At 47.6% G+C, this 12898-nt stretch overlaps 1 protein-coding gene across 1 annotated transcript in view; it reads left to right on the top strand.

Moving 5' to 3' along the window:
- The window catches only part of OTOGL (otogelin like), a 1067300-nt gene that overhangs the window by 682718 nt on the left and 371684 nt on the right, over positions 1 to 12898 (top strand). The window contains exon 34 of the mRNA XM_078649280.1: positions 8943 to 9060. Coding sequence (XP_078505406.1) covers positions 8943 to 9060 — 118 coding nt within the window. The remainder of the gene's footprint in view (positions 1 to 8942; positions 9061 to 12898) is intronic.

Genomic DNA, 12898 nt, shown 5'->3' on the forward strand with positions numbered 1-12898 from the left:
CCCTCATCACTCCAAGGCAGTGCATGCACTGTCTTGCTCTCTCCACTTGTTCTGCGTTCCCCCTAAAATCTCCAAAGTGCTCTTCACTTTTAAAGCTGCTCATCTGTTACTTCCCAGCCAAACTTTTTTTTAACTCCAGCCTTCCTCCATTGCACCCTTAACTTGACCCTCGTTTCTCTCGCCGCCTGGCAGTGATTACTTTTATCCCTACCCTCGAATTTTTGTAGGGGCCGGCATCTGCAATTAGCAGCTGTCCATACCCCTTTCTAAAGATGGATGTATTTTCTAAAATGTATTTAGCACTCCAATAATGGAGCGATAAAGAAAAGACAAAGCCTATGGTGGCCCTGTCATGACGCTAGGCCACCGTGGTATATGAAGACGAATACGTGCACATGTATGGTGATGCTTACACGTGTACCTATCATCAGACCTTTTTTTCTGATGCTGTTCAGGGTCAGCAATACACTTTTGTTTTCTTTCTGCTGATGCTAAAAACATCAGCCAAAACCACTGGCAAAGCTTATAGGTCTGCATTTGCAATGTCATAACGTTAGACCTATTGTCTTTTCCATGTTTGTTTTTATTCATTCTGGGATTCTGTCTGCAACATATGAAGTTTGTCCCATATTGTTTTCATTGTAACATTTGATTTGATTTTCATTCCCCTTTTGCTGAACCGGGACATTCTAGTTCTGCAAATTACATATTCCTGTTAGGTGTCAGTCATTAATATCAGTTGGCATTTATAGAATCTTTTCTCGCTTTAAAGCAGAATGAAAATACATAATTCTAAATTTTGTTCAGTTTATTAGGGGGAAGAGCTCAGCAACGTGGGTCTAAGTCCTAGGCCCTGTATGATGTCTTTCTGGATACATCAAGCATGTGTTACTCATAGAGACTGTACTGGGCAATGGTTCTCTTTCGCAAGTATTGCTTCCCAAATATGATAGAACGTGATGGAAGAAACATTGCTTGATATCCTGAATGGTAAACAGTCTATTGTATCGCTCATCGCAATACTTTGGTGTAAGTTGGGTGCATGGTGTTAACAATTGCCAGGGGTGTATTCTGACTCCCTCCGGCAGCGTCACACATTGTAGTTTGGCCCGCGTTACGCGGATGTGTCAAAATAAATATCTGTGTCGCAAGGCTGGCGTCAGAACCGAGTCATGCGAGCACGTTTGAATACCATACTGCGTGTGCTCTAATTATTGCGGCCTTCACCATGCGGCCGGTGCCAAAGTGTAGCGCGGCGATGCGCGACCAGTAACGCATGTTGGGACGACAAAGGTTTACCATCCTGACATAACATTGGCGATGAGGGTGAAAAGACCCATGTGGCATTCAGCTGCGGCCACGCACATTCTCCCATATGCGTGGTGCTCATGCTGCGTTTGGGTCACGCCTATGAGTCACTCTGAGTATGGTGGAGGATCAGGGAAAGCAGTGCCTGGAATGAACAATGAATGAGACCACCAGTCACTGATTACTGATCCAGTGTGTGGTGAAAAGATCTGGAGTCATCGGTGGGTACAGACAACTGAGAGTAACAGCTGAAACAGGGCCAATTCAGACATCCTGCTGCACTGTGGCACCGCCACAGAAATTGTCCTCTGGGGTAGAATATCATGACACTGGTGAGAACACCTGGGCCCACATTCCTGTGATAGTGCCATTCATGGTGGAAGGGGACTTGTGTGCTCAGGCCGGAGGTGGAAGGAGTGGGTGGAGTGAGTGCTCCTCTTCTTTGAGGCCACTAAAGTGGAAAATGCAAAGAAGCGTGCCATGATACTGCATCTTGGAGGAAAAAATATGTCTATAAGATATCCAAGACGGTGGCAGAGGCAGTACCAAAAACTCACCTCACACTCTTTGAGACCCTGACTGCCTATTTCGAGCCCATGGCGAATCAAGATTATGAACGCGACAAGCAAGGCAATAGCCAGAGGAGTCACTGGATGTGTTTCATGTGCGTTTACAGGAGTAAGCAAGCACCTGTGGTTTTCAAGATGTGACAGAGGAGATTCGGGCCAGATTATTCAGGGACATCCCTCGGAAAAGTTGAGGGAGCAAATCCTGGAAGAGTCGGGGTAGTCACTGGCAGATATGCTTACCCTGGGAAGAACGAAGGAACTCTCAAAAGCACGGACAGCACAAATGGAGGCCGCTCTCCAAACTCCCATCGAGACTGAGCCTGTCAATGTAGTTACCCCAACTGGCACAGCATCGTCAAAGCGGGCACAAAGCCCAAGGATACGATTGTGCGGATACTGTGGGGGATCCTCCTGTCGGCCATCGGAGGGCCCAGCAAGGTAAAAGAAGCGTACAGCCTGCGCAAAAGTGAACCATGTAATGAAAGTATGTCGATCCAGCAAAGGACGGGATGCGAGGTCCTACCTCAATATGATCCCAGAATCTCAGGAACAAAACAGCGATATGGACGATGACGAACAAGAAGAACATACAATGCACTCTGTGTTCACAGTAGGGTCAGCGTCCAATACGCCGAGTCAACTGCCACAGTGCCAAGTCCTAGTGGGAGGGTGCCCCTTGACTGCAATAATAGACACAGAAGCTACCATAAACATCATGTCCCATGAGGCCTACCAAGAGAGGACACCCCCTCCACAACTGGTACCTGCCAAGATAAAAGTTTTTGCGTATGGTCAGACCAAGCCATTGGCCATCAGAGGGAACAAAGGTATTCACAAATAGAAAAAGAGGCAATTGCGGTGCATTGGGGGTGCCGACACGTCCACTTGTATGTGTATGGGATACCATTCCTTGTCACCACTGACCACAAGCCCCTCATTCCGCGGTTCACCAGAACAGCGTCTTAGCCTCCACCTCACATCAAAAAATGGATGCTTCAGTTGCAGGAATACAACTGTAAGATTGAGTACCACCCTGGAACAAGCAATCCAGCAGACTACTTGTCCTATCACCCACCAGAGTCAACACTCAGTGAAATAGAGGATGTGGAGGAGACAGAAGAATATGTCCGATACATAGCGGACAGATCTCGCCCATTACCCATCTCTCTGGAAGAATTGTGCCAAGCGACCAGCCAAGATGAATGTCTGCAGAAGTCATTGGAGGCCGTGAAAACCAACAAGTGGCATTTCTGCAGACGTCAAGGGGTGATTCTTTACTCCTGAGGCCCGGAGAATAATAGTGAGCCTATACCAAGTGAGACGTGAGCTGGGCACTGATCCAAATGGGTGCCTACTCCGAGGTCATAGGTTGGTCATTCCGACAACCCTAATGGACAGAGTGGTCAGGTTAGCCCATGCCGGTCACCAGGTCATGGTGAAAACTAAAAGCTGGCTAAGAACCCAGGTCCGGTTCCCTCTCATGGACGACAAGGAAATGGAGGCAGTGAGATCATGTCCGTGGTATCAACCTACTGGTGAACCGAATCATCCCGCACCAATTGTGACTGAACAGCGGCCTGATGGCCCATGGATGAGAGCCAGCATGGATTTTGGGAGCCTCTCGGATCGAAGACCTTACCTGGTAGTGATAGATGACTTTTCGAAGTACCCCGAAGTTGAGGTGTTGTAATCCCTGAGTGCAGGACAAGTAATACCAAAGCTGGAAATGGTGATGGCTACCCATGGACTCATCAGGGAGCTAAGAACTGACAACGGTCCTCCCTTCAGGGACAGGAATTTGCATCGTACCTGGCCTCTCTAGGAATTGTTCACAAAAAGATAACAGCAAAGTGGCCACAAGTCAATGGGGAAGCTGAAAGCTTCATGAGAACTTAAGTTATCAGGATAGCAGTGGCCAAAGGGGAGTCTCTGGAACAATCCATATACTCTTTTCTCAGGGATTACCAACAAACTCCCCATGCCATCACCGGCCGTGCTCCTGGGCATCTATCGATGGGATAAGTAGTGAGTGATTCCATCCCACACCACCCTCAATGGGTTCTGGAGAAGATGAATGATCAAGCTGTGGACCGCAGGAGGAAAAGGTCAAACGATCTACTCAGCTGGCAGCGCAGAGCGGAAAACTCATGTCTCAAAGTAGGAGATCTGGTCCTTGTCCAAGACAGACACCCAGGCAGCAAATTCAGGCTCCCATTTGAGAAAGATCCATAGTGCATCACCCACATTCCTGGCACGCAAGTTACTGCAAAGCAAGGCTTTGAACTGGTCACAAGGAATGTGTCAGCCTTCAAGAAATTTCATTTTTGTCCCGACGCTGCACTGAACTGCCGAGATGGAGACCTCTGTGATGGAGTCTGGGAGGAATGATCAGAAGCTGAACTCGAAACTCATGGAGCTGGTGGTTTGGACAGTTCTCCACGACCTCAGGAGGGTAGTCCAGGTAAATCTGTGCCTCCAGTGGCCCCTGGTAATGACAGTGAGTGCCGGGAGAATAGAACCCAGTACAGACTGAGGAGAAACCCTGATCCGTCCAGCAGACTATGGGACTATCATTGCTAGAGACTCACCTGAACAGACTGGCGTTTCGGCATGCTGTGTGGTGACGATGGACACTCAGGTAGTGTGGCTGTTGCATTACTGTTTCTAAAGGAAGGTTTCTTTATAGTTCTTTAAGTCCATTTAAGTCCATTTTTGGGGAGGAATGTTGTATCGCTCATCGCAATAGTTTGTTGTAAGTTGGGTGCATGGTGTTAACAATTGTCGGGGCTGTATTCTGACTCCCACCGGCAGTGTCAGGACATTGTGGTTTGGTCCGCGTTACGTGGGCGTGTCCAAATAAATAGCTGTGCCACGCGGCTGGGTCAGAGCTGAGTCATGCGAGCACGTTTGAACACCATACTGCGTGTGCTCTCATTATTCAAACCTTCACCAAGGGTAGCGCTGCGGGGCACGACCAGTAACGCATGTCGGGAAAACAAAGGCTTACCGTCCCGACATAACACAGTCTACCAATCCAACTATTTTCGACATTTTCGACATTAAATCATTACTTGTTGTTGTTACTATTTGAGATTCAGTGTTCAACATTGAAACACGACTCTTGTGACATACATGACAGATCACCTTCTCCTGTAAGTGGACAATATTAATCAATGTGGCCTGGTTACATTGGACGTGCCAGTGGGCTTTCACAGCATTTCCTCATTTTGACCATTTGAAGAAAGTGACTACCATTTGATGTTAATCACAGTGTTGGACAAAGGGTATGGTACATTATGAGAACAGAACAGTTTTGAAGTGCATCTTTACACTAAACCCATCCTGGAGTGCGCCTTATTTCATAGGGCTGGAGACATCCATTTCTACTTTATAGCGGGGTATGACAAAGTTGCTTCATGTTGGGCAGAAGTATCAGAAATTGCAGCCAGGCAAACATTTTTTTAAACCGAATCCCACCAAATTCAATATTTTGGATACTGCTTCTGAAGAGACCGAGGGAGTGGCACAGGAGAAAAGAGCTCCCTTTCCCTCTCTTGAGATAAAAGAAAGCCCCTGTGCCCGTCCAAGGGACAGCATACTGTGGTGAGGGGGCTGCTCTGGGAGAAGGCAAAATGCACCCTTGGCATGCCTGAAGCAATAGCTATAGCACACAACGAGAGCATTCTGATTGGCTGACTAGCTCCCAATGTTCCATCCAGGGTACTATCTGAAACTATAGTCATGGCCCGGTTGGACTTCACACTTTATTTAGAATGCGTCTGTAGAGAAAGATAACATAACGTATATCTTTAAAGCTAACATTCACCAGTGGGCCCTGAATAACAGATGTTTATTGTTACCCAACTCAATCTTACTCATTTTATCGACCTCAGAAGGATGAAATACTGAGTGGCCTGACATCGCCATAGCCATCCCGGACGGATACAAGATCCCCGGAGGGACCGCGTCAACCAGTCCGGAGGAGGCATCGCCATCGTCCACAGGAACACCATCCGCATCACGACCAACTCCGACGACACCTTCACCGCCGCCGAGCACCTCCGCTTCCAGATACACACCGACCCCAAGACCACCCTCAGAGGCACCCTCATCTACAGACCCCCGGGACCACGCACCCAATTCAGCGAAGACATCGCCGACTTCATCAGCCAGCACGCCCTCCACTCCGCTGACTATATCATCCTAGGGGACCTCAACTTCCACCTGGAGAAAAACAACGACACCAACACCACCACCCTGCTGGACAACCTCGCCAACCTCGGACTCAAGCAACTGGTGAACACCCCCACCCACTATGCCGGCCACACCCTTGACCCCGTCTTCTCCTCCAGCAAGCACATCTCCTTCAGCCACTCCACCGGACTCCATTGGACGGATAACAGCTGGGTCCACTTCAGTTTCAGAAGAGCTATGACCCACCACCACCCGCAACAGGTTCCTCGCAGGAGCTGGAGCAAGATCACCGCCGACCGGCTCACCACCTCCCTCAGCCTGAACCCTCCCGCCATCGCAACGGACCCCAACGAAGCAGCCCGCAACTTCACACAGTGGCTCACCAACTGCGCCGACGACCTCGCACCACTGAAGAACCCTCCCAGCAGACCCAGCAGCAAGAAAGCCTCCTGGTTCACCGAAGAACTCAAAACATCCAAGAAAAACTGCCGCACCCTTGAAAAAGCCTGTCGCCACGACCAGACCACAGAAAACATGACTGCCACCCGCAAACACCACCAGCTGATCCGCACCACCAAAAGGACAACATTCAAAGAACGACTGGACAACAACACCCACAACAGCAAGGAACTCTTCAGCATCGTCAAAGAGTTCTCCAACCCCAACGCCGGAAACAACGACATCACACCCTCGCAAGACCTCTGCGACTCACTCGCCACCTTCTTCCACCGCAAGATCGCCGACATACACAACAGCTTCGGCGCACAGACCTCGCACCCAACCACCGAACCTATGCCCCCCACCACCACCCTCTGCAACTGGACCCCAGTCAGCACCGACGACACCACCCGCACGATGAACATCATCCACTCCGGCTCACCAACCGACCCCTGCCCCCACCACGTATTCAACAAGGCCGACTCCATCATCGCACCCCAACTCCGGGACATCATCAACATCTCCTTCAACACCACCACCTTCCCGGAGAGCTGGAAGCACGCCGAGCTGAGCGCCCTCCTGAAGAAACCAACAGCGGACCCCACCGACCTCAAGAACTTCCGCCCCATCTCGCTCCTCCCTTTTCCTGCCAAAGTCATCGAGAAGTCCGTCAACAGACAGCTCACCGCCTTCCTCGAGACAAACGGATCCCTCGACCCTTCACAGTCCGGCTTCCGAGCCAACCACAGCACCGAGACCGCCCTCATCGCAGCCACCGACGACATCAGATCCCTGCTCGACAACGGGGAAACAGCGGCCCTCATCCTCCTGGACCTATCTGCGGCGTTCGACACTGTCTGCCACCGCACCCTAGTGCAGCGCCTCAGCAACATCGGGATCCAAGGGAAGGCTCTGGAGTGGATCATCTCCTTCCTCGCCAGAAGAACCCAGAGTGTCCGCCTCCCCCCATACAGATCCGAGGCCACCGAGGTCATCTGCGGCGTACCACAAGGATCCTCACTCACCCCCACCCTCTTCAACGTCTACATGAGCCCCCTCGCAGCCATCGCTCGCCAACACAACCTCAACATCATCTCCTACACCGACGACACCCAGCTGATCCTCTCCCTCACCAACGACCCCGTCTCCGCCAGAGCCAGCCTTCACGAAGGGATGAAAGACGTCGCCGAGTGGATGAAGAACAGCCGCCTGAAACTGAACTCAGACAAGACGGAAGTCCTCATCCTGGGATCATCGCCCTCCGCCTGGGACGACTCCTGGTGGCCCCCCGCCCTGGGCTCCACCCCCAAGCCAACGGACCACGCACGAAACCTGGGCTTCATCCTGGACTCCTCCCTCTTGATGACCAGACAAGTCAACGCTGTATCGTCATCGTGCTTCAACACCCTGCGCATGCTCCGTAAGATCTTCCGCTGGATCCCCACCGAAACCAGGAAAACAGTCACCCAGGCACTCGTCACCAGCCGACTGGACTACAGGAACACCCTCTACGCGGGAACCACGGCCAAACTACAGAAAAGACTCCAGCGCATACAGAACACCTCCGCATGACTCATCCTGGACATCCCTCGCCACAGCCACATCTCGACCCACCTGAGAGTCCTGCACTGGCTCCCCGTCAACAAGAGGATCACGTTCAGACTCCTCACCCATTCACACAAGGCTCTCCACGACATGGGCCCGAAGTACCTCAACAGCCGCCTCACCTTCTACACTCCCACCCGCCAGCTACGATCGGCCAGCCTCGCCCTCGCCGCCGTACCACGCATTCGCAGAGCCACCGCTGGAGGAAGATCCTTCTCCTACCTGGCGGCCAAGACATGGAACTCCCTCCCCAGCCACCTACGGCTGACCCAGGACCACCTCTCCTTCAGGAAGCAACTCAAGACCTGGCTTTTCGAGCAATAACGGACCCCCCCCCAGCGCCTTGAGACCCTACTGGGTGAGTAGCGTGCTTTACAATTGTTGATTGATTGATTGATTGAACCTGTGAGAAGGAGGTCGAACAAAGGCCCCTAACAGTGGACACATTAATCGACTAAGCCGCCAGACCCGGCTTTCAGGACAGATATCCAGTCATTATAGTGAGAGTAGATATGTTTTAGTATTGTTTTCACTGTGGGAGACTATGTTTTGATGTTCAGGGCATTCATAAAAATTAGTGTGAGTAGGTGTGACTTACTTTCTGTGGTAAAACTGACGTACTCTTGTATTTCAGGAATAAGCCTTTCCGGAATTCCTGATTTACTAATGGCTTCTGGAACTTAAGAGTAAATGAAGAATACCACTATAGTAATTACATAAAATTCTCTGTGATTTGGGCCCGAAGTGTTCTGTGAAGAGATAAGTTTGATTTTTAGTTGCACAGCTTTATGCCAGATACTCACACTTACATGTCAATCTTGTTTTTAGAAATCGTTGCAGCAGTTCCCTATCGTAGGATGTGCGAATGGAGATACGAGCCTTGTGCCAGTCCCTGTGTGAAAACGTGTAGTGACCCTGAAGCTGTAGCATGCAAATTCCTTCCTGCGTAAGTCAACCCATATTGTAATTCCAAAACATTACGTTGTCCAGCAAGTATTTTGCACATGTGTTTGCAATGCATTTCTAAAATGAATACAATAAAAGGTGGGTAAAACAACTTCAAATTGCGTTAACAAGTCAGGGGTCAGCCTTAAATTGCACATGAGGCTGATTACTGTTTTTTCTTTTATGAAAATAACGTAAAATATTCCAGTGAAACTACATGGCATTATAGCTCTTCCTGAACATCCACTTCAATAGATAACACCTTGAAAGTGGAGATCAGGAAGCTTTAGGGTCTATTGTTTATAGGTACAATGAAGCCAATAATTGCTACGTCTGACCTGACGGGAACTGATGATCTAGATAAAAATAGATTGTTTCTATACGCAAACAGCATGTATTCACAGAGAGAAATTCAGCTTTGTCATAAATTGTCTGCACCATTTAGGCCCTGGTCATTGGTAACAGAAACATTCAACCTCTTCTCAAAAGGAAGTCTGGGCAGGGTTCGGAATTCTGAAATGCGCAGCACTTAATCCATAGGGTATTTGCCCTCTGTAGGGTACATACTGCATGCGGAAATTACTCCCTGCACAATTTCACCCTAAAGTTTACACCAGCATAAATCTGAAATATAACAGGGCAAAACAACAGGAAAAAAATGATGTGTGCAAATTTCAGAGCAGTAGGTCCTGATTCTGCATGTTCTGTCTCATTGCTGTCCACACATTTTGGAATAGGAGATGTTTACCATACCCAGCAAATAACTCACCCAAGGGTAAGGGTACTTTACCGGATGTGATAAAAACCATCCACTATTCTGACCTACTCTTGGTCGCTGCTTTGGCCTTTTCAGTTGTTCTTGGCTGTGTCCCTCCAAATGGTTTTATATAATGCAAACTCGACCTGAAGGTATGAGTACTTTAGGTGAGCAGGGGGAGATTGATTTATTTGCCCAGCATAAGAGGGCTATGAGCCGAGGCCGAGACTTGAACCTGGCTCCCCAGGTCTGCAGTCAGCAGCTCTGGCAGTACGACACATCCTCTCCCCTGTCCAGCTTACCTGCATTTGTCAAAAGGAGATGGAAGGCATGTAAATGTATCTAATTGTTACTTAATTGATCTAACACCTTTCTCAAGGTTCTGTGTATGCCTCCCTGAGCTCGAAGTTATCATAGGCTATCAATTCTTAGGAATAATCCTCTGCCTTATGACCCAGTTGATTACGTTGGTTGCCCAATGTGCATTTTCCCCTTTACCAGTAGACTACTGAAAATCAACTATGCAAATTTTGTAGGAGGAACGAGGCAGGAGAGGCTGTTTTAACTGAAATCGTAGAATGCTAGGGTGCGTAACACTTTCCACAAAGGCCAAGCATAGCAAATCTTGCCCTCTGGACCATAAGGTCTAGGTTGAGAATCTTGGGAACAATGGAAACAAGACACAGGTGAAGGACGCTTTCAGATACCATGGATCACTGTGGAGCATGTGGGTGTCACAAAACCCCCTGGTTTTGCATTTGTTGAATTTGAAGATCCACGAGAAGCTGCGGATGCTGTGTGAGAGTTATAAGGAAGAATGCTGTGTAACTGCAGTGGAAGAGTTGAGCTCTCGAATGGCGAGAAGCAAAATAGAAACGGCGGTCTACCTCCATTGTGGGATGGAGTAGACGTCCAGGAGATGATTACAGAGGACAAAGGAACCCACCCCCTTGTCCCAAGTCTTGATAACAAATATACTTTTCTCGTAGCCGTAGCATGTACCTCAATATGTCACCCATAAGTGTGTTTGTAACCCAGAAGGGATGGTTGCATACTGTAGAAATGTGGGATAAATTAAACACTGAAGGGGAAAAATATGTCCTTTCTCAACATAATGTTGCCAAAAATCACTTTGAGACTGTACGTTAAGTTACAATTTCCATTAGCAGGCCTAATTGACTATAATTAAGCATCCCAAATAGGTGTGAACTGTTGGCCACCTTCAGGACAAAGATACTACTCCTAATGTCAGAAAGGCTGCTAGGAAACACAATGAGCACTTCGCTTGGCCAAGTCACCTAGGAGGACAAATGGTAACACAAAGAACTGTCACAATAACCTTTCGTTCTTCACATGACAATCCCAAAGAGGGACCTTAGGGACATTTGTCTCTGCCAACAGAAAAATGGGAAGGACAGGACAGGGAGAAGGGAGAAGGGTTGTTCCCTCATTTCCATTGTAGTGGGCCAGGAAGGGGACACTAAAGTCTTGAAAGTGGAGCCTGGCCAAACCATCTGTAATGAGGGAAGCTGTGAAGATTTACATTAAGGTGAGAGAGGCAAATGGAGGGTGATTTTAAATGGCAATTTTGCCAGGATTGAGTCTACGAGTCTACGAAAATTGCCAACCAATGGTTAATGCACAGGATACACTTGGTACTTCAACACCACCTCTTTGGAACATTCCTGTGCCTAGAAGAACACCTGCAAAAAAAAGAAGAAATATGCTTCACTACTAGGGATGGAAAACCCAAAGGACTCCTGGAGTCCATTGGCATCCAGGAACTGGAAGTGCTCTCCACAGTCGAACTGGCTGACCTCTTATTCACTGCTTCAGGGACAGAAAGACAAAGAAGGGCTAAATTTGCTGAAGAAGATCCACGTGGCCAGTTGTGAGTGCACATGACCTTGTGAGTGCTGTAGCTGAAGAAGGATCTTTTGACTAGAAGCCTAACCTAAGCTTGACTAAATAAAGTGTGGGACATGGAACCCAGATGAAGGAGAGAATCAAAACCAGCAGCTAAGCACCCTTTGCAGGTTCAAAATTTAACCATGCCACGTTTTGAACTTTCAGCACTAAAACTGAAGGCTTCAATGGAAGGTTGATGATGTATGCGATTTTGATGGTCCCTCATCTTTTTCACCATTTTGCCCTGTCCTACTAAATAATTTTGAGAACCAGAAAAGTAACTAAGTCTCAGGATACTAACTCTGACTGAGGTTATGTTATAGGCTTACTCAGCCCTCTTCATCAGGCCGAATTTGCCCCTACATCCCTGAAAATCACAAACTTTGATTCTGATTGTAACTTTGCTCCTTCTCAGCACTTTTTTGACTTAACACTTTGAACATCCATATCTCTGGTTGCAACATTTTCAATCATTTTTATGTCATTTTGCGTTTTACATTTGTATTTATTTTTCCTAATTTGGCTTGGGAATTTTTTTTTGGGTGTGTTCTTAACTTTAATGTTGTTTGGTATTTGGACTTAATGCAGATTTCTCCGGTAAATCATTCTCTTTTTTGCCATAGTTACCAGTTTTCACTGAACTATATTGAGACTTCCCAAATTATGTGTATTACTTGTAGGCGTACATCAAGTTAGTGACCCAATTTCTGAATTACCTTTTACTTGGTCATAGCTTCTAGGGGTTGAGTAGACTATTTCAATAAACTTAGACTTAACCTAAAAGATTATGATGACAATAAGGATTGCAATAACAGCTTCATATTAGGTCACCGATGGAGAAGCACGGGTAGTGGAAGTTACCAATACTCCCCTTGATGATGATCATGATGCTAATGAAAAGAGCTCAAAATATTTCAAATACATTTGTTAACAATGTAAAACAGTGTGAGTACATATTTATATTAGATTTCTTTCTGCAGTACAACATGTACCCCTATAGTGCTTGCACAAAATTTCAAATTTGGTGGCATGACCTGTGCAATTGTGTTATCTGAGCGAGCTGTAGATACATTTTGAACAATTATCATCAGCATACAATTAAAAAATAAACATTAATTCTTATCTTTTATGGAACAATTGGCTTATAGTATTGGCGTAGAAGAATCTGATTGTT

The sequence above is a fragment of the Lissotriton helveticus genome, chromosome 1_1, assembly GCF_964261635.1.
Source record: "Lissotriton helveticus chromosome 1_1, aLisHel1.1, whole genome shotgun sequence".
NCBI classification, from domain to species: domain Eukaryota; kingdom Metazoa; phylum Chordata; class Amphibia; order Caudata; family Salamandridae; genus Lissotriton; species Lissotriton helveticus.